Here is a 21,982-nt window from a genome sequence, read left to right on the forward strand (position 1 = left end):
CATAGTGTGACAACTTAGGAAAGAAAAGGTATGAGATCTATATTCCAACGGCTAAAGAATCAGATGGAATGCAAGGTCTTATTTGCATTTGAGATAGTAAGATTAAGTCTAAAAAAAGTAAATGGGTCCCAGACATTGCTTTCTCTATTTTCATATAATCAATCATTTTTTCCAACTCTACTTATTAATACAATGAAGTGTTAATATTTAAACCAATGACTTAAGTATTCTTCAGAATGAGGAGAAATATAAGGGTGATGGAAAGGAATGAAATGAAAAGTCATGTATTTTTTACTGCCTCTAAAGAAATGAACACATTTAACAGTGAAGTGAGAGATTAAGGCAGGTTACCAAGAAAATACTAGAAAGTTAAGGAAAAACAGTATTTTGGTAACAAATTAGATATGAAGGGAGTAACATTATATTTAGCAAATACTTGCAAAGAGCTGAAAGAGAAGAATATGTTGAAAGCGAAAGTCAGCTTAAAGTTTAATATTTCCTGCAGAATGTGAACAGAAAAGGGGAAGAGCCAGATGGTGTGATGGAGCATAGCGAGGTATTATGCCAAAAGAATAATAGAAAAGGTGAATGAACTTTGACAGATTCGCCCAATAATAAACTAAGAGAATAAGGATTAATACTAATTTCTAAAATGACAGAAATTTGCATAATATGTATGAGATTAAGTCCTAAGAATCACTGAATAACAGATGAAAAGGATATCAGAAATCAAATAGTCCAGCTTCATCTTACAAGCTAATAAGTGTTTGAGGCTGGATCTGAACTCAGTTTTTCCCAGTTTCAAGCCCAGCACTCTATCCATCAAGCCACCTAACTGCCTACCAGAAGGCATATACCCCAACGAGGTCAAAGGCAGACATAAAGGTCTTATATATGAAAAAAATGTAGCAGCACTTTTTGAAGGGCCAAAGAACTGGAAAGACAAGTATGTCTCCATCAATCAGTGAATGGATAAGCAAAATATGGCATGTAAATGTAACAGAAAATTATTGAACAATGAGAAATTAATTTGAAAAACTTGTAAAGACTTGATCCAAAGCAAACAAAACTAATGGCATAATTTATATAACTACAATAATGTAAAGGAAAATAACATTAAAAGATATAACATTCAAAGAACTGTCATCAATCATGTCTTCAAAGAACTGTTAGTAAACTACCTTTTACTGCTGACAAGAATAAAGTTATTAGGACTATAGGTGCAGAATGAAATATACATTTTTCAAAAATGGGCAATGATGACTTATTTTTTTAACTATAAAGTGAGGGTTCTAAATTTATTTAATGATAATGTCATATATATATAAAGAAAAATAAATGAAAAATTTAAGAACTCTGATCAATTACAATTCCAAAGGAATGACAATGAAGCACACCACTCACATATTGCTAGAGGTGATGATATTAAAATGCAGGATAAATTACACATTTTTGGACATGGCCAATAATGAAATTTGTCTTTGCCAGACAATGTATATTTCCTATGTGGGTTTTTTCTTTTTCATTTTTTTTTGAGTTGTTCAATGAAGGGAGACTGGAAGGGAAAGATAATAAATTGTTGTAAAAATAATGAAAACAATAAAAAAACTATCTATCTTGATTCAGCAATTGGCAAAGTTGCTGTAACACGATGGAAATCAAATATTTATTATTGAAAAAGGGAGGATTCTGTTGTATGGGTCAGGTCATTGGGAAACAACAGCAAATGTTTTTAAAGGAGGTAAAAGGAGATATTTTTAATGATTTTACTTCTCTCTGTAGAAAACAACTAAGTGACATCGTGGAGAGCGCCAGGGCCTGGAGTCAGACTCAAGTTCAAATTCAGCCTCAAACACATACCAGCTATGTGATCCTGGGCAAGTCATTCAACCTATCTGTCTCTGGTTCTTCAACTGTAAAATGAGGATAAAAACAGGACCTGCCTCCCAGGGTTGTTGTGACAATCAAATGAGATAATCTGTAAAGTGTTTAGCACAGTGCCTATCACATAGTAGGTGCTTAATAAATGCTTATTTCATTCTCCTTACCCTTACCCTGCCCCTTTCCCCGCATACTGTTATGCTCTTTAAAGATAATAATGGTACTTAATATTTTGAGTAGTTTCTTGTTTTATGAGCATTTGTTTTGTTTCCCCTTTGATATCTATAATATCACTCAATCATTATTTATTATTTACTACCTACAAGATAATATGCTACATGGTGGAGATGTAAAACTAGATATATAGCAAAGACCTAATTTATTTACAATAAAACAAGGAAGTCAGATACACGATCATAAGCTCCCTGAGGGCAAAAAGTCCCACTTCTTTTATTTCATTGGAATGGAAAAGGGGGGAAAAACAAATACTACAGAAGCACCGAAAAGAATTTATTGAACTACATATTCATGCATGGCATTGCAAAATTCCATTCAGACTGACATGTCACTACTCTAAATGAATTTATGATGTAGGTCATGATATCTAAATTTCTAATGCTAATCTAGGGGTTCTTTCAGTTAGTGTGTTAATTTGGACATAGCTCTCCTACGAAGGGCACTGGTCCCAGAGAGCCAAGGTCAACCATTGGATATACCATAGAAAAAGTAACTCAGTCTGAAACCCCTTCCTGAGCAGGTTATTGTTTTTGCCGTTCAGCTGTACCTGACTCTTCATGACTCCATGGACCATAACACACCAGGCCCTATCTAAAGGATTTTCTTGGCAAAGATACTGGAGTGGTTTGAAAGTTCCTTCTACAGTAGATCATCTTTTTGTTAGACCCCTTTCTACTATGACCTTTCCATCTTGGGTAACCCTTCATGACATAGGCTCACAGTTATACTGAGCTACACAAGCTTCTCCGCCACAATAAGGCAATGATCCAGGGGGTCCCTGAGCAGGTATAAGGATTAAATCAATGTGAAGAGTGAGCCAAATAAGTGAATCAATTTAGATTCCTCTTTTCTTCCCCTGCTTAAGAGTCCTTCAGGCAATACTTTCTTAGAGCCAATCCAACTGATATACTCCACATAACTGCCAAAGATATTTTCCTTTCAGGTCTCACCAGTCCCCTAATAAGTAAACTCCAGTGGGTTATCTAAAGACTCATGATATTTTTTCATCTTTAACTCATTTTGATTTGTTTCTATTTAAGTATTACAATGTAATTATTATTACTGTAGTATAATGATATGATCTATGAACATATATATATGTACATATACACACATGCACATATAAACTGGAGTATATACTCAATTTTTTTTTATTTTGAGGAAACAAAAAAAAACAAGACAAATACTACAGAATACTATAGAATAAATAAGGTGTTAAGTAACTATAAAATGTCAATGGATAGAGATATAGATCAGAGCTAAGATTTCATCGGCATATGGAACTTTCAGATGAAGAAACTTCCTTAACCAATGTGAATTGATACTGTTTCTAAAACTTAAGAGTCTTAGTGAGTTATCCTACATGTTTCAGAGGTAGGACTTGAACCCAGATTTCCTTGCCTCTGAGGTTGAGGCAGAATCTTTGTTTATTATACCACATGATAGCCAAAAAGGAAACTATAATCCTAAGCTGCATTAAGGGAGATATGGTGTCCAGAGTGAGAGAGAGAATAATTATGCTACCTTCTGTCCAGTCCAAACACATCTGGAGTACTACTCAGCACTACTACTACATTTTAGGAAATAAATTTGGAGTAGTATGTGGAAGAAGGCAAACCAGTTGTCTAGAGTAGAGGAGTTACAATACAGGGACTGGTTGAAGGAAATGAAGGTGTTTATTAGCATGGAAAACAAAAGATATATGATAAAGTTGTTGTTTACCCTTCATACTAAAAAAGGACAAAATGATATAATGTTGGGATGAATGTACAGTGTGTCCAGCTATGGCTGATCATAGGAATATGAGCTTGAAAGGCGTGACCACAGGCTGGGCACAAACAGTCCCAAGAAGCACTTGGGAGGAAGATGTCTCCAAATCTGCACCTCTCACATTTCTTCTGAGCTACTGCAATTCTACTATGCTCACTGAATAGCACTTTCTTTGATGCGGGCACACCATGCTAGGCAATTCTGTGCCATGTCTCCCTTGTCTCCCAATTGATACCAAAGTTCTTCAGAGACTCTGAGAATATCTTTGTATTGCTTCTTCTGACCTTCATGTGAGCCTTTGCCTTCTCAGAGTTCTAGTATCTTATCTTGCCACCTCACCTTCAGAATCTTCCTAGGACAATTCTAACAGAAGCAGTTCAATTTTCTGGCGTGGTGCTGATAGATTGTGCAGATTTCATAAGCATATAACAATGAGGTCAGCACAATATCTCTGCAGACCTTCAGTTTCATAGGCAGCCTAATAACCTCTCCCACACATTCATTCCCACACTGAACTAGCTCTGGCAATGAGTGCATTAACTTCTATGTGTACATCCCTGCAAAGTATATTGCCAATGTAGGTGAACTATCCACAGTATCTAAAACTTCTCCATTTGCTACAACCAACAGTTCCACGTATATATAGTGTGGTGCTGGCTGTTATTCTTGATGCTAACTGTTAAGACTAAAATTAGCACAAATGGCAGAGAATTGATCCATACTTCTTTATATGTCATCCTAACAGGATGCACTGAATGCACAATCATTTGCAAACAAAAAGTTGCACATCTTGCACCAACTCTCCCCTCCACTTTACTCTTGTTTTTCAAGTTAAATAATTTACTGCCAGTGTGATAGCTGACCGTGACACTGTTTATGTCTTCACTGAAGGTATTTCAACAACATCACTGAAATCATCCTAAAAAGCATGGGAGCAAGCACACAGCCCTGCTTCACTCCACTGGTGACTGTGAAAGAGAACACAGTCCATTACCCAGAACCTGTGCAAGCATGCCATCATGCATAATACTGATGAACTTCTCCAGGCAACAAAATTTTGCCATGAGTTTCCACAGGCCCTCAAGACCAACAGTATCAAAGGCCTTAGTTAGATCAATGAATGTTGTTTAAAGAACTCTTTTCTACTCCTGGCATTTCTATGGTAAAGTGATAGCTATTTAAAAGCAAAAGAGGCTGACTTGGGGATACCTCTTCCCGTAGCTCTTCAAGCAAAAACTGTATGAGTACTACTTGTTAGGGATATTGTAAAATGTAGTCCTATGGGTTGGACCAGATGGTCCTCTGAGGTCCCTTTCAGCTCACAGGTTCTTTCAGTACAGAAGTCCAGGCCACATGAGCAACAAGATGGCAAACTAGACAATTTATCTAATCCCCACCTCTCAAACCTCTCCAAAACAGGAATTAGGTACCAAAGATAAAGCAAATTCAGCTGTTTCCATGGTCTAAAAACCCAGAATCCCGAAGAAGATTTTTTAAAATCCCCTCAAAGCCAGGAACTAATGATGCTCTCCCCCACCTTTTATAGTACTGGAAGTAAGACTATAAGACCCAAGGACGTGACAAAGACCAACATAAAAACCCTGTACCCCATTCCTCCCTCCCTCTTTTGAGAGCCACTGAAACCCTAGCTCTAGGATGTGGAAGTTTGCTCAGGCCTCAACAACCAGCTTGGCCACAGCCTTTCAGGAGCAAAAGCCCATGAGGCAAACCAAAGGCATCAATGTCAGAGAAAGCAGGTTCAGCCATTTTAAGGGAAAGTAGTCTCTGAATTGCTGGTGATAGGTCAGAGAACTAAAGAATAGAGGGAGTGAGATGGAGCACCAGGACTCTGCATGTAGGAAGCTATGCAAAACTCCACCAAAACTAAGGGAAAGAGAACAAGCACCCAGCTGGGGCCAGATTTGACCAGTCAGTTGGAGCAGAGAAGAAACTTAGGTTAATGAACCACGAATTGTCCAGTATGGGAGAAGGCCAAGATGCTTTGAGATACAGCCCCTAAGGAACCACAATCAGAGAGAAGGCAGATATGGGAAAAATAAAACTAGGAAAAGACTCAAAAGTACCAAGGATTTCAAGAAAAAAAGACCTTGAACATAAACATAAAAATCAAAAGGAAAACAGTAACAAGAAAAGGAAATATGGCCTCTAGATCTAGTAAACAAGTTTGGGTGTCTCAGAATAACATACAGCAAAACAAATATAAGATGATTCAACATTTGATGAGACAGAGGTCCCTGTGCCATTTGAGGAGAACATGGAACAACACTGTTTCTGAATGGTTTAAAAGAGAAACAAGAATTATTACAGCATAATTTATGTCATTCACTGCAAAAATGAGCAAAATAGAAAAACTTGAATCTGCAATGGCAAGCTTCATAGAAGAAACAAGAAAGAATACAAATACACAGAAGTGAAGGACAATTAAAAGAGGAGCAACAATCAGTAACATTTAAAAATAATATATGCTCACCATGCAAACAAAACATACAGATCTCAAAGATAGGATGAGTGAAGGCAAACTCAGGATCTTAGATCTCCCCAAAACGCAACAAGACAAAATATGTTTAACACTATAATGAAGGAATTAGTAGAAAAGAACTGCCCAAAACTAAACAAAGAACATGAAATTCCAATTTAAAAGAATTCGCCAAACACCTCCAGGGGGAAAAAAAACCCAAAAACTCAAGGCTGTAAACTCCAAGACACACAGTGGTTAAACTTAACAATTCACTTCAGAATCAACAAGTTCTGAAAGCTGGCAGGAGAAAGAACTTCGAATATAAGGAAAGGACATTTGAATAAGGCCAGACTACTCGGCAAACAATGGAAAAAGAAGATAGTAATGGAATGTCTTCTGAAGGGCAACAGAGCATAAGATGCAGCCCAGGTTGACCTGCCCTGCAAATATGATCTTAATCATACAGGACAAAAGAAAGACGTTCAATAATAAATGAAAGTTTGAAACATTTTTAGAAAGAAAACCAGAACTGAAGAGATTATGACCCTCAAACAACAGAAATGCAGGACTGAATAAATGTAAAAAAACAACAGCAACAGAAGGATTAGTAAGAGATTTTTTCCTAAATGTACACAAAGAAAAGAGATGAAGTAGGAAATCTGGCCTAGGTAACAGTGAAAAGATGGACAGGGGATACTATGGAGAGGATCTGGCAACACCCAGCCTGCTGTAAATGCTTTCAGGTTATTTCAGGGTTACTATGTTGGGAAAAGTACAAATAGTATCAGAATTAGGGGTTTTTAAAATAAAGAACTGTTTGCAGAAAAGTGTATTTCCAGCAATCAAAAGTGAGTGCTTCTTTTCTGGAATTACATTATAACATGGGAAGGTAAACAAAAGTAGGGATGTGGAATAGTAGGTTAGCAATGAGGGGAAGGTGTGTGATGAGGATGACCTTAGAATAGAGGTTTGGAAGATCTGGTACTTGGAAGATCTGGTACAGAGGAGTGAGACAGCATGGACCAGAGAGATTTCCAAGCAAATGTAGAAAAATAAAGTCAACAAGAGAATTATAGATCAAAGGTGGGCTATATAATCAGGGATACTGTGGTAGAGGGGCCCCACATTGGGGCAGCTGCTAAGTGGCACAAGGGAAAGTAATTTCAGTATTTAAAATATAGTGATCTGCCTTCTCAAGGTCAGGAAAAAGCGTGCATGTGTACATAGGCCTTTGAAGACAGAAACTGAGGAGAGAAAAGGAGCTTGATAAACCCATCATAGCCAATAAGGAAGGGAATAAACATTTCTACTATGCTCCAGGCATTGCATTAAACAATTTACAATTACAGTTAAACCTCGACATTTAACTTTCCCAACATCAAACATATATGTGACTTTATTAATAACCTCATTTTCACTTTTGCATTGGTAACTGTGCACATTTACAGTTATGCACTGCAGAGAGAAAAATAAGAGGCATGACGCATGCAAGTTTGTGGAGTGGCTACAATCCTAACAGGGTGGCTTGGCATAATCAACCAGTGAGCTAGAGACATTAGGGCTGCCAATCATCTATCACAGCTTCTGCTATGCTCCCATACTCTGTAAATCTGGTACATGAAGCAAGAATCATTAACATTATTTCAAGCTGGTGTGTCCTTCACCTTCTCCAATATCATTTACCAACTGTGAAGAACAGTGTGTCAGAGGTGAACCAGTATTGGCATCTTCCTAAAGCAGTAACTAAAGTCCCATCAACCTCTCCCTTGGTTTTCAGAGGGTAGGCAAGGTAGAGAGGCAATGTAAGGTAAGATTAAAGTTTTAAGAATTTTATTTGCTATACAGTACTTATGGTACTAGAGATTTCATGTGTTATGAAAAGTAAATACTGTCTGAAATAATTTCTAAAATTAAGATGTTAGCACATAAAGTCACAGAATTCTAGGGAATAGCAAGGAAAAATGCTTTGCATATTACCAATTTTATTTTGTGTACTGCATTTTATGGGTCATTTCAGGGTTACTATGTTGGAAAAAGCGCAAATAGTATCAGAACTAAGTGCTTTTAAAATAGAGAACTGTTTGCAGAAAAGTGTATTTCCAGCAATCAAAAGTGAAAGATTATGGTTTTTGATGGTTCCGGGAACCTAACCCACCTAATTTCCCATAGGTTCATTGGATCACCATTCGCGTTTGTTACTTTCATGTCATTTTCTAGGAATGCTCTCTGCAAATCCTTTCAACAACCTTTGGAAGTAGGTGCTGTTATTATCCTCATTTTACAGTTGAGGAAACTGAGGCAGAGGTTAAGGGACTTGCCCAGGGTCTCACAGCTAATAAGCAACTGAGTCTCTGAACTCAGGTCTTCTGGACTCTAGATCCACCACTCACTCTTGTATTGTGCCAGTAGCACTGTTTATTTATTAGGACACTGCTCCTAAAGGACAGCCAAAAGCAGTGAAAGGGAGGGAGCCTGGACACACATCTGCTCTTCTGTTGCAATAATGATATGTTTCAAAAGAAAGCACAATATGCACCCTTCAGAGGAAGAGCATCACCCAAATCCCTCCATCAACATGTTTGAAAAGGGCCCTTGGCATGGATTCCTGTTCCCTGAACCCAACTTCTCCAGTCAATGTGGAATGAGACATGAGTCACAAATGATGCTAAGATGCATGGTGGGAGCATTAAGTGATAAAGAGAGGGGCATCTTCTTTAGGTCCTGGAAAAGGCAAGATTCCTCAGATGCTTTCATGGCATGCCAGGATACAGAGCTTTGCAAACCACTGCCCAACCCCTTACCCAGAGGCCAAGTGATGCCCAAAAAGGTGTTGTTGGAAGACCAAAGCAATATGACTATTCACATGCCTGTGAGAGGTCTGAGACAGACACAAGCTTCCCTGTGTGATTGAGGGGCACTGGTCTTCCCAATTATCCTCCAGGATGTCCTCCAGACCCCTAGTAAAGTCATCAGAGTTACTGATATATGCAGAAAACCTCAGGGTCTTGCAATCTGCCCACTACTACAGCCTATGGACTCCAGGGCCTTTCCATTCACCCTGAAGCTGAACTTTCAGTTGTGTAGCTTTCCCCAATTTGAGCAGGAGCTCCCATGAAAGGGTCGACAAATCTCTTTTTTCCATTTGTATCCTTAACTCCAAGCACAATGCTAGGACATAGTAAGCACTCAACAAGCGATTATTCATTCATTCAGTGAATCATCCACTACTGACAGGATGCAAGAATGTATGACATTTTCATAGTTTTGTATATAAAACAAAATAGTATCAACACTGAGCTGAATACAACAAATAGAAAATTTTCCAAATGCTTAGAACATAGAACAGAAATACAGGCTCAAATTTTTTTTTAATAAAATTTAAATGGTGACTTTATTTGCTATGGGAAAATAATTTCTGTTTCAAATGTCAGATCAAACTAACTCAGAAAAGCACCTTATTACAGTGAAGTATCATACTTAAAATCAGGAAGAACTTGATTAGGTATCATCTTTCACATTTATCTATATAACTTAAGTTCAGTTTTCTCATTTATAATTTGAGAATAATCATGACTTCAATATTTATCTCATAGAGCTGTAAGGTTCAAATTAGACCATATGTATGTGTGTGTGTGTGTGTGTGTGTGTGTGTGTATATATACACACACACACATAATGCCTTGCTAACATTGAAAGAGCTCTGTAAATATCAGCAATTATTAGCAATTTCTTTTTGTTATTTTGTCAGTATCTTCTATAAAAACAGAAAATAATTTCAAAGACAAACATAAATATGCAATGGGATCATCTCAGAAATATTCTACTGCTAAAGTGTGTTTTAAGCTTTAGGATACCAATTATGTGTATTTGGTTAGTTTCTTCTTTAGAAATCATAATATATTCCACGTGAAAAACTATCCATTCTAAATGGTTTTAAATAAGTACATAAAAATATAAATATATAAAGACAGATATCAATATAGAACCAAGGACATAAAAAATGCATCATTTTGTTAGGAAGTATAACTTATTATTGATCATGATTCATTCTATTTTTCTTCCTACTACTCCATATACCTTTTCTTACTACTAAGCAAAGTCTGAACAGAAAGATGTTGGTGGTAAATAATTACATTGTGAAATCTTTTATTTTCTTTGTTTATGCAAAGGTTAACACCTGTCAATTAAAAGACATGTTTAAAAAGTAAATTAACTATTTCCCAGATTTCAGCTGCAGGTGAGGAAATATGATCATTGTAAAGCCTAGAGTATTAGATTGCTGTGCTTGTCTTCTACAGGCACAGGCAAAACAAAAACAATAGCTCTGTCATTCCTATCTCATAATCTCCATTTATTATAATTCAACTCTAGAAGAATATCCATCTGCATCAAGAAAAAGAAAACTTAATTATACTAACCAAATGAACAATGAATTGTAAAGTTATGTTCTACAAAGATAATAGTTACCTACTACAAAGACTTAAGTCAAACTAGTGGTCCATTAGTACCTAATAATTTCTAACACAATCATGTGAAGCTATTTTAACAGTTCACATGAAAGGTATTCTAAACTTTGCCATCATGGCAGCTAACAATTATCATTTTACGACTGATATTTCTGAAGAAATTAAGAGTAGTCAGGCAAAGAATGACAAGTACTCAAATTTTGGGGGAATGTCAGTACCAGAGGGGTTATTATTTTTTGTCTGTTTTGTTTGTTTTTCTTTTTGGTGAGGCAACTGAGGTTAAGTGACTTGCCCAGAGTCACACAGATAGTAAGTGTTATGTGTCTGAGGCTGGATTTCAACTCAGGTCCTCCTGACTCCAGGGACGTAGCTCTATCTACTGCACCACCTAGCTGCCCCTGATATTTTTCCATATAGAAAGTTTAACCCGTCTTCTTTTAGGAAAAGGAGGCTGGCATAATAGAAAAAATAGTGGCTTTGAGTTAAGAAGACCAAAGTTTCAAGTCCATGAAAATCATAATCACCCTGCTTCCTCATATATATAATGAGGATTCAAATATCTGGACTACCTACTTCACAAAGTTATTGTAGAAAGGTAATGTAACCTATTACTCTTAGAGTTCAAGAGGCAATAGGCAAACATATAGATATGAAGTTTGGAAATAAATGAAAGAGAAGAAACAACTTCTATACTCCTCACATGGGTGGGCATTAATGAATAGGCACAAAAGCAAGGAAAGAAATGAGGAAGAAAAGAAAATGGAAGAGGAAAGCATAGAAGGGTAAAAGGAAAAAAAAAGAGCCAAAATTAAAGACACGGATGTATTAGACAGAGAAAATTAGTGATACTGGCTGCTAGCCTCTAAGGACAAATGTCCCCTTTTCAGAAACTACAGACACTCCAAGAACGTGATGTTCTTTTTTCTTTACAGCAGTGAAATTAACCAGAACTATGCTGCACCTTTAGGAGGAATTAGATGCTCATACCAAAGACATCAATGCAATTCATACATTGTGGATTAACTGCCTTTTGGATGTAAACTTGATTATACAGCTCTTTATTGGTTATAGCTTGCAAGACTCTCCAGAGGTTTGCTAAAAACCAAAATGAAGGTTTACATCAGTCCCAGACTGCTCTAGTAAGAGGTAAAATGGTGTGAGCATCTTTCAATTTTATTGTTACTGTCATGCTAAAATAAGGGCACTGTTTTACTAAGTGAAGAGTGGAAGCAGCTTAGCTGTATGATGTGTTTACTCAGCCTCAATCTAAACTGAAGTTAAATTCCAAAGGTAAATGATATACTCACAATCCAGAATGAGAAATTCTTACATTAATCAAAAAACAAAAATAGAAACAAAAAACTCCACCCCTCAAATTTTTAGGTCAAAATTATAAAAGTCCACCTCACACATTTAACAAAAACAGGTACTGGATTGTCATTCAAACCAGAGAGACTTCTCAGTTTTTCTCAGAAAACTACTCACCTCTAAAAGCAGCAGTGTCTCCTGTTCAGTCCACTCTCTTCCAGCACTGGCTCCTTTACTCTTTATTAGGGGAAGGGAAGGAAAAAAAGGTCAGGTATGATTTCCCAAAGGTTTAAGAAACACAATTCTAAAAAAGACACTGTTATTTTAAGCAAGTATCACACTATATTTTGGCTCTGAATTTAAACATTTCAGCTTAAGAATTTTAGAAGAAAAAGCAGGAAAAAAATCATGAAGACATGATTAACCAACAGTCAGTGAATTTTAAAGTGATACTGAAGGACAAAAAATTTCTAGCTAAATAGGCAACAGAGAAGCAGACTACATAAGAATAAATACAAAAACTACAAATAACAAATAAACAAAATGTGCAAAGAATCTGTCAATTACTCTAAAATCTTAATCCATTATATATAATAATAGTCACTCTTATTTTTATCTTTGGGAAGATATGTTTACCCATTTCAGGTTAAGTCTCACATGTAAGGTAAAATACTAGGCCCTTAGTATCTCAAAGTAATGATATGTTGAAATCTATCATTAAGAGCACCTTCGACCATACAGTCCAACTTCTGAACAAATGCATGTTACCACATGTAAAACATCCCTAGTTAGCACTTACTGAATTGGAATACCTCCAATGAAAGGGAACTCACTGATTCAGAAGCCTGACTTTACTACTTAAAAATGGCACAACTTAACTGTAAGAAAATTTCTACTTAAATTAAGCAAAAAAGCCTGTTTTGCTGTCCTGATCATTTCTGCAAACCTCCATTTATGATACTTATTTCTCCCTTATTGTATTAAAACTACAGTTTGGGTAGGATTTATCCTTCCCAACACTACACTTACAGGGTCCTGTCAAATTTTTGGTATTTGAAGGAAATTTTGTGTCCCTATTTATATCTTTTATATATGTTCCCAAGGTTCCTACTGTAATTGAGTCTACTGGTCGCATCTTACGATCATAGGTGTCCAAAAACAAGCTTTGCCTTTTCTTTCCCATCAAAGTCATTTCGTATTCCACTTGGACAATTCTTTCTGTCATGCTATCATACCTATCTTTTCTCTAAACCTTATGAAAATGGTATAAAAAACAACCCAATGTTCTTCTCTTATAAACTCTCTAAGAAGATATGCGCACTCTTCTTCTTCTAAGATACTAAAGGAACACACATATACTCTTTTTCTCTCTCAATCCATGGTCCTAATAAAATGCTAATCATGTTTTTTAAAAATGTATACAAAGGCACTAACAATTTTAAGTGTATAAACTCTGAAAGATTAGAATCCTGAAGGTTTGGTTTGTGACCCAGGAGAGATTAAACCTGTTATCCTCATATTTTATCTTTAAGGTCCTTATGATTCTAGAAATCATTACATTCATTCCATGTGTGCATCAATGCCAGAATTGATTGCCAGTTACACAAAAAGGCTTAAAAAAATTCTCAATAATGTACAGTTAGATACAGAAAGTATCTAAATTCTAAAAAAAAGTTTAAAGTACAGCTGAGAACTGATACATATAAGTTATTGCCTGAAGGTTCCAAGTAAACGTTACAAATTTCACTGGTAGTCATCAAATTAAATGGGATGTTAAATTGTTCATTTCTTACAGTAGTAAACATTGTACGCATATATGGATATGGGATACACTTCAAAAACTAAAAAATAATCTGCTTTCTAATTTTTAACTAAAATATACATATTTTAACTATATAACATACTATAATATGGCAAAAGGAAATGGCACACTTTATGACAACAGAAAATAAACAGAACAAAAAATGACAAAAATAATAAAATTCTAAGAAACTACATATTGAGAAGCTGTTATTTAAAATGAAACTTTTACTTTTGCTAAGGTTTTCTTGGAGTAAATGTCTGTGCGGAGACCGAAGTTCTGTAAGTCTGTAGGCTTCTCCTTATTTTTCTCAGGAAAATTCAACATCTGCTGAGCAGCAGGGACCTACAAACAAAATAAATGCAAAATGATCATATCAAATACTCCATAATAAAAGTATAAGCATGATAAAAGCATCATCTAATTTAAATAATTAAACCATTCCATGAGTCTGATTTTTTTTTTCCAATTCCCAACAATAACAAAAAAAAGCAACAGGTATTTAATATAAAAAAAAAAAAATTCTTATTCCTTAAGGCAAATGTGTAACAACAAATATGAAAAGTTTAATCTACCCTAAAGTTCAGTGGATGGCACTTTAAGGAATGGCAATGCTAATGCTCTATCCTAAGATTCCAATGTCTCTGGGCAGCTAGGTGGCGCAGTGGATAGAGCTCTGGCCTTGGAGTCAAGAGGACCCGAGTTCAAATCCAGCCTCAGACACTTGACAATTACTAGCTGTGTGACCTTGGGCAAGTCACTTAACCCTGACTGCCTCAAAAACAACAACAACAACAACAAAAGATTCCAATGCCTCTGTCAAATTACAAACTTTAAAGAAGATCCTATTTCACAACAGCTGCGAATTAATAATTTTATATCAAGAGTGGGAAAGGCATCAATAAGAAGTTTAGTGTTTTGTAAAATGCTTTTCACTAGCTTTCAATGATTTTTAATGGTAGAAGTAACAGTGAGTAAAATATTAATATATGCTACAAAAAAAAAAAAAGTAGAAGTGGAAACTGGGAGGAAGAGGTATTTTTTTCTCCAGTATCTATAATACATAAAAGATCAGCCCATCAACTAAAACACTGAATGCTCTTCTAGTACACACATAATAAAACCTTAGTTGAAGAAGAGAGTTCCTAGCTTTTACCACAAGTCTCTCAAGGGTCTGCGTGCCACTTACCTGAGGTGTTCTAAGATGGAGAGGCACCAGCCCAGAGGGGGTATCAGCAAGCACGTTGAAGTGAGGAGTTGGAGGTGGTCCCATTGCCATTGGTCGACTTTCTGGATCAACTTGGTAATTAACAAGCCCCCACTGTTCTAAAAAAGCATGAACCCTGAAGAATAACAATGAGAATTAAAAATCTTAATAAAGTTGTTTAAATTTTACACAGATGTCATTATATTTCAAAAAGAAACAACAAGGCAGTTTACCTCCACTCTAAACTTTTTTGCTTCAATTACAAGTAACAAGAAATTATTTTACCCAAAATACTCCTAGGTCTGTGGAGAAAAAAAAATTCATGCCAAGACAAGGTCCAAGGATATCGATACTATGGATAAGAAAGAGTATTTCAGTCAATGTTTGTTTTTTCTCTACCTAAATGATACCAAAGTGGTCTTTTTATGGCTTGGACCCAATAAAGAAAGTAGGATGGTAAAACCATAAAGAAAATCCAAGCCATGCACCAAATAATAGACATAAGGAATAAAGAAAATCCAAATTAATAAAAAGAATGTATCTAGGATGAGACACTATACAGCTTAAGTACACTTAAGTCACACACAGACAGCTTACCTCATAACAGCACAGACATCTCCTGTCAAATTCCGCCTGCAAGCAGTGCTGGTCAAATACTCTTGAGGGTTTAAGCGGTATGTGTCAATCATGAAATTACGGTATGCCAAGTATCTAAAGAGAGATGTAGCAAAATTAGTATTCATGAGGATAAGCATTCTTATGTGAGGAGAAAAAAAAGACTCCAAGTAAAAAAAAAAAAAGATCTCCAAGTAAATATTGGGGTATTTTTGCCACATGTTTATGTATCAGAGTAGTTCCTTAATAAGGATATTTATTGGTAAAATTTCTCCTGTTTAATAACAGCTACTTTTATAGTTTCTAAAATACCAATCATTTAATAACAATTAACAGATAGAAAAAAGCCTTTACCCTCTACCTCTGTTAGCTGAGTTACTAAGAGACAAATTACTATGAAATACCAAGGAAGCTGAAAGTTGAGAGAAAGAAAAATTCTGAACCCAAAGTAAAATTTTTTGACATGACATGAAGAATTGGCTCAACATAAAATAAAATAAAATAAAATAATCAAGAGAGTAAGATATATTTTGTTCCTGATTGCCTATATGGAACACATATAACTTAGAGGTGGCTAAAGTTTTCTTATACAATTTCTATGTCACCTTAACACCTGCAAGCAAAGTTTAACCCTATGGCTAGGATGCCAACAGAGTTGAACTCAGGTGTAGGATGAATGAACTACTAAGTGGAATACCCCAAAAGTTAACTGCAAAATGGCTGCTTAGGAGTAAAGTCAGAGCCTACTAAACCCAGTAATTACAGACATATTGACTTGTGTCACTATAGGGTACTCAAATTTGTGTCTAAGCTATGTGTTTCTCTAATGTGTAGTTATAGAAAAACGTGCATAGCAATATATTGCCAAAATAGTGCTAAAGAATACTAATATGCTCTTTCTTTTCCCCACCACATAAAATTTGAAAATGTATAATGTCTAATTTAGTAATAATAAGGAAAAGGTGACAAGTATTTGAATGTAGGAGAAAAAAAAAACATGAATAATGCTACCAAGTCTTTGTTTTTGGTTCCAAGAACACTTTCTTATTCCTCTGTCATGATAAGGCTGAAAATTTACACTGACAATTAAAATATTTTATCACTTAAAAATTTTCATTATTAAGCAATATTTATTATGGCACTAAGTATGCTATGTGTCACACTACAAAAAGAGAACTCCACAAGCCTGTCTTGTAAGTTATATATATCTGAGATAGATATACTAATAAAATCAGTTGTTAATAGACAACAATGGGGAGAATAGCAATAGAATTAAAATTTCAAGAAAGGTATTGCTATACAAGTAGAAGAAACAATCAACTTGTATGTCTAGTGAGGTATACTCACATAGAGGGCATATATCTTCTACTATGGTGACTAAGAAGTCACCCTTAAGTTAGATTCATCTGTGAAACATTCAGGGGCATTTTAATTCAAATCAAGTAAAAGCTAATCAGAGAGAATAACAAAACACATCTTATGTTTAATCTATATGGTCAAGAGCTGCAGATAGAATCAAAAAGTTAAAAAGTGGTGAAGAGAAAAAAACCCATCCCCCTGTGCCTTTGTGAAAGGGTCGGGAGAAGAGTTTACAGAAAGCCTCTGTAGCACTTTTTTTCCTTTTTGGACCTAATGAAACAATATGGATAAAAGATAAAACTTGTAGGGTAGGAACACAAAAACCAATTACCCAGATAAGCTTGTTACAAAGTAACAAATATTGTACTAACGTACATAAAGTACTAAATTTTTGGCTCCACTCAAATGCCTCCAAACAAACGATGTATTTGGAGTTTAAAATTTTACTCACATTTCTGGAGTTTTAGACTTGTTTTTTCCATTGAAAAACTCAGGAAGAGCACGACGTTCTATCACATGAATACTGAAAGAAAACAAAACATACTATCAGGATGGCTCAATGCAGACTTCAGGATGGTTCAATGAAACAATGCCACTTCACAGAGTTCATGAGCTTTAATTAGTCTTTGCTAAATTTGACTAAATCATACAATAGTTTAAATAATGCTTATCAGAACTCCCAAGTGTTCTATATAGAATTCACAAATTGCAAACAACCATTAAAGTTAGATAAAGAAATTATCTGAGCTCCTCTACCCTAGATCTTACTGATAAGTTTACTTTCCAGTTCTATGTCAAATCACTTTAAATTCTTTCAACTCAAAACTAGCCACAGAAAGCTAGCATCTGCCATTAGGAAGTTTCTAAAAAGTTCTTAAGTTTCATTTCATTATTCCAGTCACATAATTCCTCATTATTCAAGAGTGGCAAGGGTAAGAAGGGAGAATGGTACAAGTGGCTTTTTGTTTTTGGACACTGAGTCTACCAATCCCACTCAGGATAGTAATACAATTGCCATTCCTGGGCAAAACGTTCTAACTTTTCTTCTGACCTATGTCAGTGCAGAGAGGTGGCCCTATACTTCATGGGACTCATCCTAATGGTGCTGAACTTTGTGTGGATATCTCAATGTCTTTACCTCTACTGCCCCTCTGATCTACCCAACTCAAGCCAATATCAAGACAGCCTCTTCAGAGTCAGAGATTACAGGCAGGTCCCACCTTGCCTAACACTATTAAAAAAAAAATTTTCCAGGTAAACTTCTTAATAATCTATTTGCACCAACAAGCTTTGCAAAATGTTGCTATGTCTTGATAGGCATAAAACTGCTTACGGCATTGTACGGCCTCTCCATATTATTCACAGTCCATACTGTAGCAGGCTCTTTTTATCATAAAATTCTAAAGTGACTTTTATTTTAAATTTACTTTTCAAAACAACTTATTTTTAATAGCTCAATTTCATAAAAGTACAAGGATTACTTAACAGAATTTTAAGTCATTAATTCTAAAGTCTGATGGGGAGGGTACAATAATGATTGGCTTATTAGCATAGACAATAAGTTATATGAGGACATAGAATTACAGGCTTATCTACTTCAACCGCCTATTCCAATGCATAAATCCCTTCTACAATACCCTTGACAAGTGGTGATCATTCCTGTTTTGGCATTTACAATGATAACTAACTTGCTACTTATAGAGACACTCTATTACATTTTTGGACAGTTCTCCCTGTTATAAAGCTTTTTTTCTAAAATCAATCCAAAACCTACAACACTTTAACTTTTACCCAATGATCCCAGTTCTGGATACTATATAATAAATGTCATCCCTGCTTCCACAGGGATTTCCTTCAAATAACTGAAGAAAACGAGTATGTTTCTTAAGTCCTTACTTATCCAAGCAAAGGTATTCTCACAACAGTTCTAATTCCTTGGATTCTGCAATACACTCTCTTAAATTTGCTCTTTCTTATATGTCTTTCCTACCATCTTTTTTACGTATTATTTTTAAAAGCCTGATTAATAGAGTTACCTGTATCTATACAGATATTTTGATCTGTTAAGATGTTTTCTTTGGTTTCTTTCTTGTCGAGATCATTTGTACCTGTGTTTCTCAGAATGCTATTTTTGAAAAACTCTCAAAAGCTGCCTTTCTTCCTCTTGAAAAGTCTCATCTTTCTTTTTCTGATCTTAAAAAACAAAACAAAACAAAAACCCACCCACTCTGCTATAAAGCCTATGTTATGGATCAGCATTTCTCTCCACAGAATGGAAAGAGTTCCTCCTTAGGAGCCTCTAAGGATGATATACTCAGGATCTCTTATAGTTCCTCTGCCCACATACAACCCTGCATTTCAACAAAGTTTTTCTTTTTTGTAAGATCAGGTCCTTAGGAATAGCTTTCCTACTTTTTTCCTCGAGTTCAGGGAGATAAACTGTCTGCAAGTCAAAAATTTTTCAGATGTTTTGCTTTGAGCAGAAAGATATCTTAAATATATGTTTGGACAGTCTCCCATTACAAATACATCCTGACCCTATGTGTTACATGTAGAAGGAAATCATCCATCTCCTCTATTTGGTCATGTTCCTGAGAAACAATGATAAAAACCAAAAGATGGACAAGAAGACAGAAATAGTACTCCATGTGTGAGCAGGAAAGGGTTAATAATCTAATTCAATGATATTTATCATTAGTTGACTACAAGGTAATGAATTTTTCAGTTATATCAGCTCCTTTTAATTCAATGAATTATGATCTGCACTGTTGAAAATAAACAATGAAATAATTTACTACTGAAATACTAAAAGTTCAATCCATTATAACTCAATTTTAACATTTTAATTAATTTTATCAGTTTCACTCGTCTTGCTAGGGGCTATTTAGTGAGCCTACTACTACAAATAATGTAAGGGTTTACAAAGTGCAAGGCATTTTAAACTGAAGACATAGAACATCTATACTAATCATACTTGAAAATTTCTACTTTTTAAAACCTCTCTTGAATCTCTGAATTTCCAGCATTGCTCCAGATGTGCAATAGATTATACTATAAGAAACATTGCAAATACTATTTACAACCGCAGAGGAAAAATAGTCATTTTAATTTCTAATAAAGCTCCAGTATCTTAATAGTGTGTGATATCTGACTGCATTTTATCTGACAGTATGTGCAAATACAATTATTCAATTAGTTCACCTAGAATTTCCAACATAATACCCTCATAATGAGTGAAATATTTACTGTTAAGTGTAAACAAGAACTAAATACCAATTTGGTTAGATAAAATAACACATTATCATTCTATTACAAAGAAAACAAATACTAGTGATCTAGTCATATATTGAGTCTTTCCATTTTAACAAATATTTAAAAATAGCATGAGACATTTATACTTACAGTCACCTGAATATAATATATAGCAAAGTTTTGATTCCTTGGAATTCTCAATGAATTTTTCACTGGCTTATGTATATTACGATTATGGTTGACTCCTTACATGTTTTATATTCCAGGTTCTAAATAAACATTTTAGATATTTTTTGTATAAAAGTCAAAAACAGAAAAAAAATCTTACAAGATAAATTCAGAAAACTAGAATGGCTTGGCATTTCTAATTTCAAAGAATGAGAAAGACCAATTCAATTAGGAGAAGAGTAAAACTTCAAGAATTTGATGTAAAAAAGTAATTTGATTTTTAAAAGAAATCCCATTTCAATTAAATTCAAAAGTATTAAATAATGCTTACAAATTTGGTCATTACTTTCAGGCACTGTATATATTACGAACTAATAGTTACAAACTAATAAACTGTAATAAAAGCATGTTCCAGTCCCCTTATATTTGCCTGGTAATCCATCTCATAGATGAAAAGACACTTAATACAAATGAAGCCATAGCCAACAGCCCTAACGGAATGTGAATCTCTTTACTGCACCTACCTACACAGCATGCCTTAACATCTTGAGAACAGGTTTGGGAGAGTTAAGAAAGTTAAGGAATGCATCATTGTTCTTTTCCTGTTATTTGCTACCCTCAGACCTAGGATTATATGAATACGCAATAACTCAGAGACAGCAACCAAAACTACTAAGAACAGGCCTCCATCTTCACTTTAAGAAAAATGTATTTTCAAGGTCAACCATGAGGTAAATGAGACTCAATTATAACTTTTTTCTTTTTTACTTCATTTCCTCAAATAATGGTAATTCCTAAATATATGTTTTTGGATGGAATCAACAGTTAATCACTTTGTTTTCCCAGCAACCACTTACCTGAAATCCCTGTTAAGTCACGTAAATGATGAGGCACGATCCCGGTTCGCTCAAAGTTCAAAATCTTTTTCCACATAGGGGACAATTATTATTATTAAAATTGGGAAGCATCTGTCTCCCTACAAACTGTGCCCATACATGATGTTTCATCAGTTGGCACTGAACTTAAGAAGTCCACATGCCAGATAATACTTAGGCACAAAGAAATAGAGAAACAGCATCCATGTTCTCAGCTTCAGGTTCCAAATCCTAGTTGTCTGTGACAACAACTACCTTTCAATATTAACATCACTACAATATGTAAGCTTTGCATGTCGGGATGTGGATTTCTCTGGTATGGACAGTGGTACAACCCAAAAGGAATAATTTAGAGAAAATATGGGGGGAAATGGTAGGTGGAGCAAGTGAACAGAAAAATCTGCTAACCTGTGCTGACTCCAAAAAGCCATAAACCCAATGAAATCACCAGGACAACATAATTCAAAATAGGCCTATGTTAGGAGACTAAGTGAGGCATCTGACAGAGCACTGAGACTTAAGTCCAGAAAACCTGATTTCAAATTTGACCTGACACTAGCTATA

General features: G+C 35.2%; 1 protein-coding gene across 1 annotated transcript in view; it reads right to left on the reverse strand.

Annotated features, from left to right (window-relative positions):
* Positions 1 to 21,982, reverse strand: part of SMARCC1 (SWI/SNF related, matrix associated, actin dependent regulator of chromatin subfamily c member 1) — a 167,915-nt gene that overhangs the window by 70,075 nt on the left and 75,858 nt on the right. Inside the window, exons 15-19 of the mRNA XM_027842145.1 lie at positions 17,575 to 17,646; positions 15,747 to 15,860; positions 15,132 to 15,285; positions 14,174 to 14,287; positions 12,319 to 12,378 (exon numbers count right to left, since the gene is read on the reverse strand). Coding sequence (XP_027697946.1) covers positions 12,319 to 12,378; positions 14,174 to 14,287; positions 15,132 to 15,285; positions 15,747 to 15,860; positions 17,575 to 17,646 — 514 coding nt within the window. The remainder of the gene's footprint in view (positions 1 to 12,318; positions 12,379 to 14,173; positions 14,288 to 15,131; positions 15,286 to 15,746; positions 15,861 to 17,574; positions 17,647 to 21,982) is intronic.

Source organism: Vombatus ursinus, unplaced genomic scaffold (genome assembly GCF_900497805.2).
Source record: "Vombatus ursinus unplaced genomic scaffold, bare-nosed wombat genome assembly UNPS02014867.1, whole genome shotgun sequence".
In the NCBI taxonomy this organism is placed as follows: domain Eukaryota; kingdom Metazoa; phylum Chordata; class Mammalia; order Diprotodontia; family Vombatidae; genus Vombatus; species Vombatus ursinus.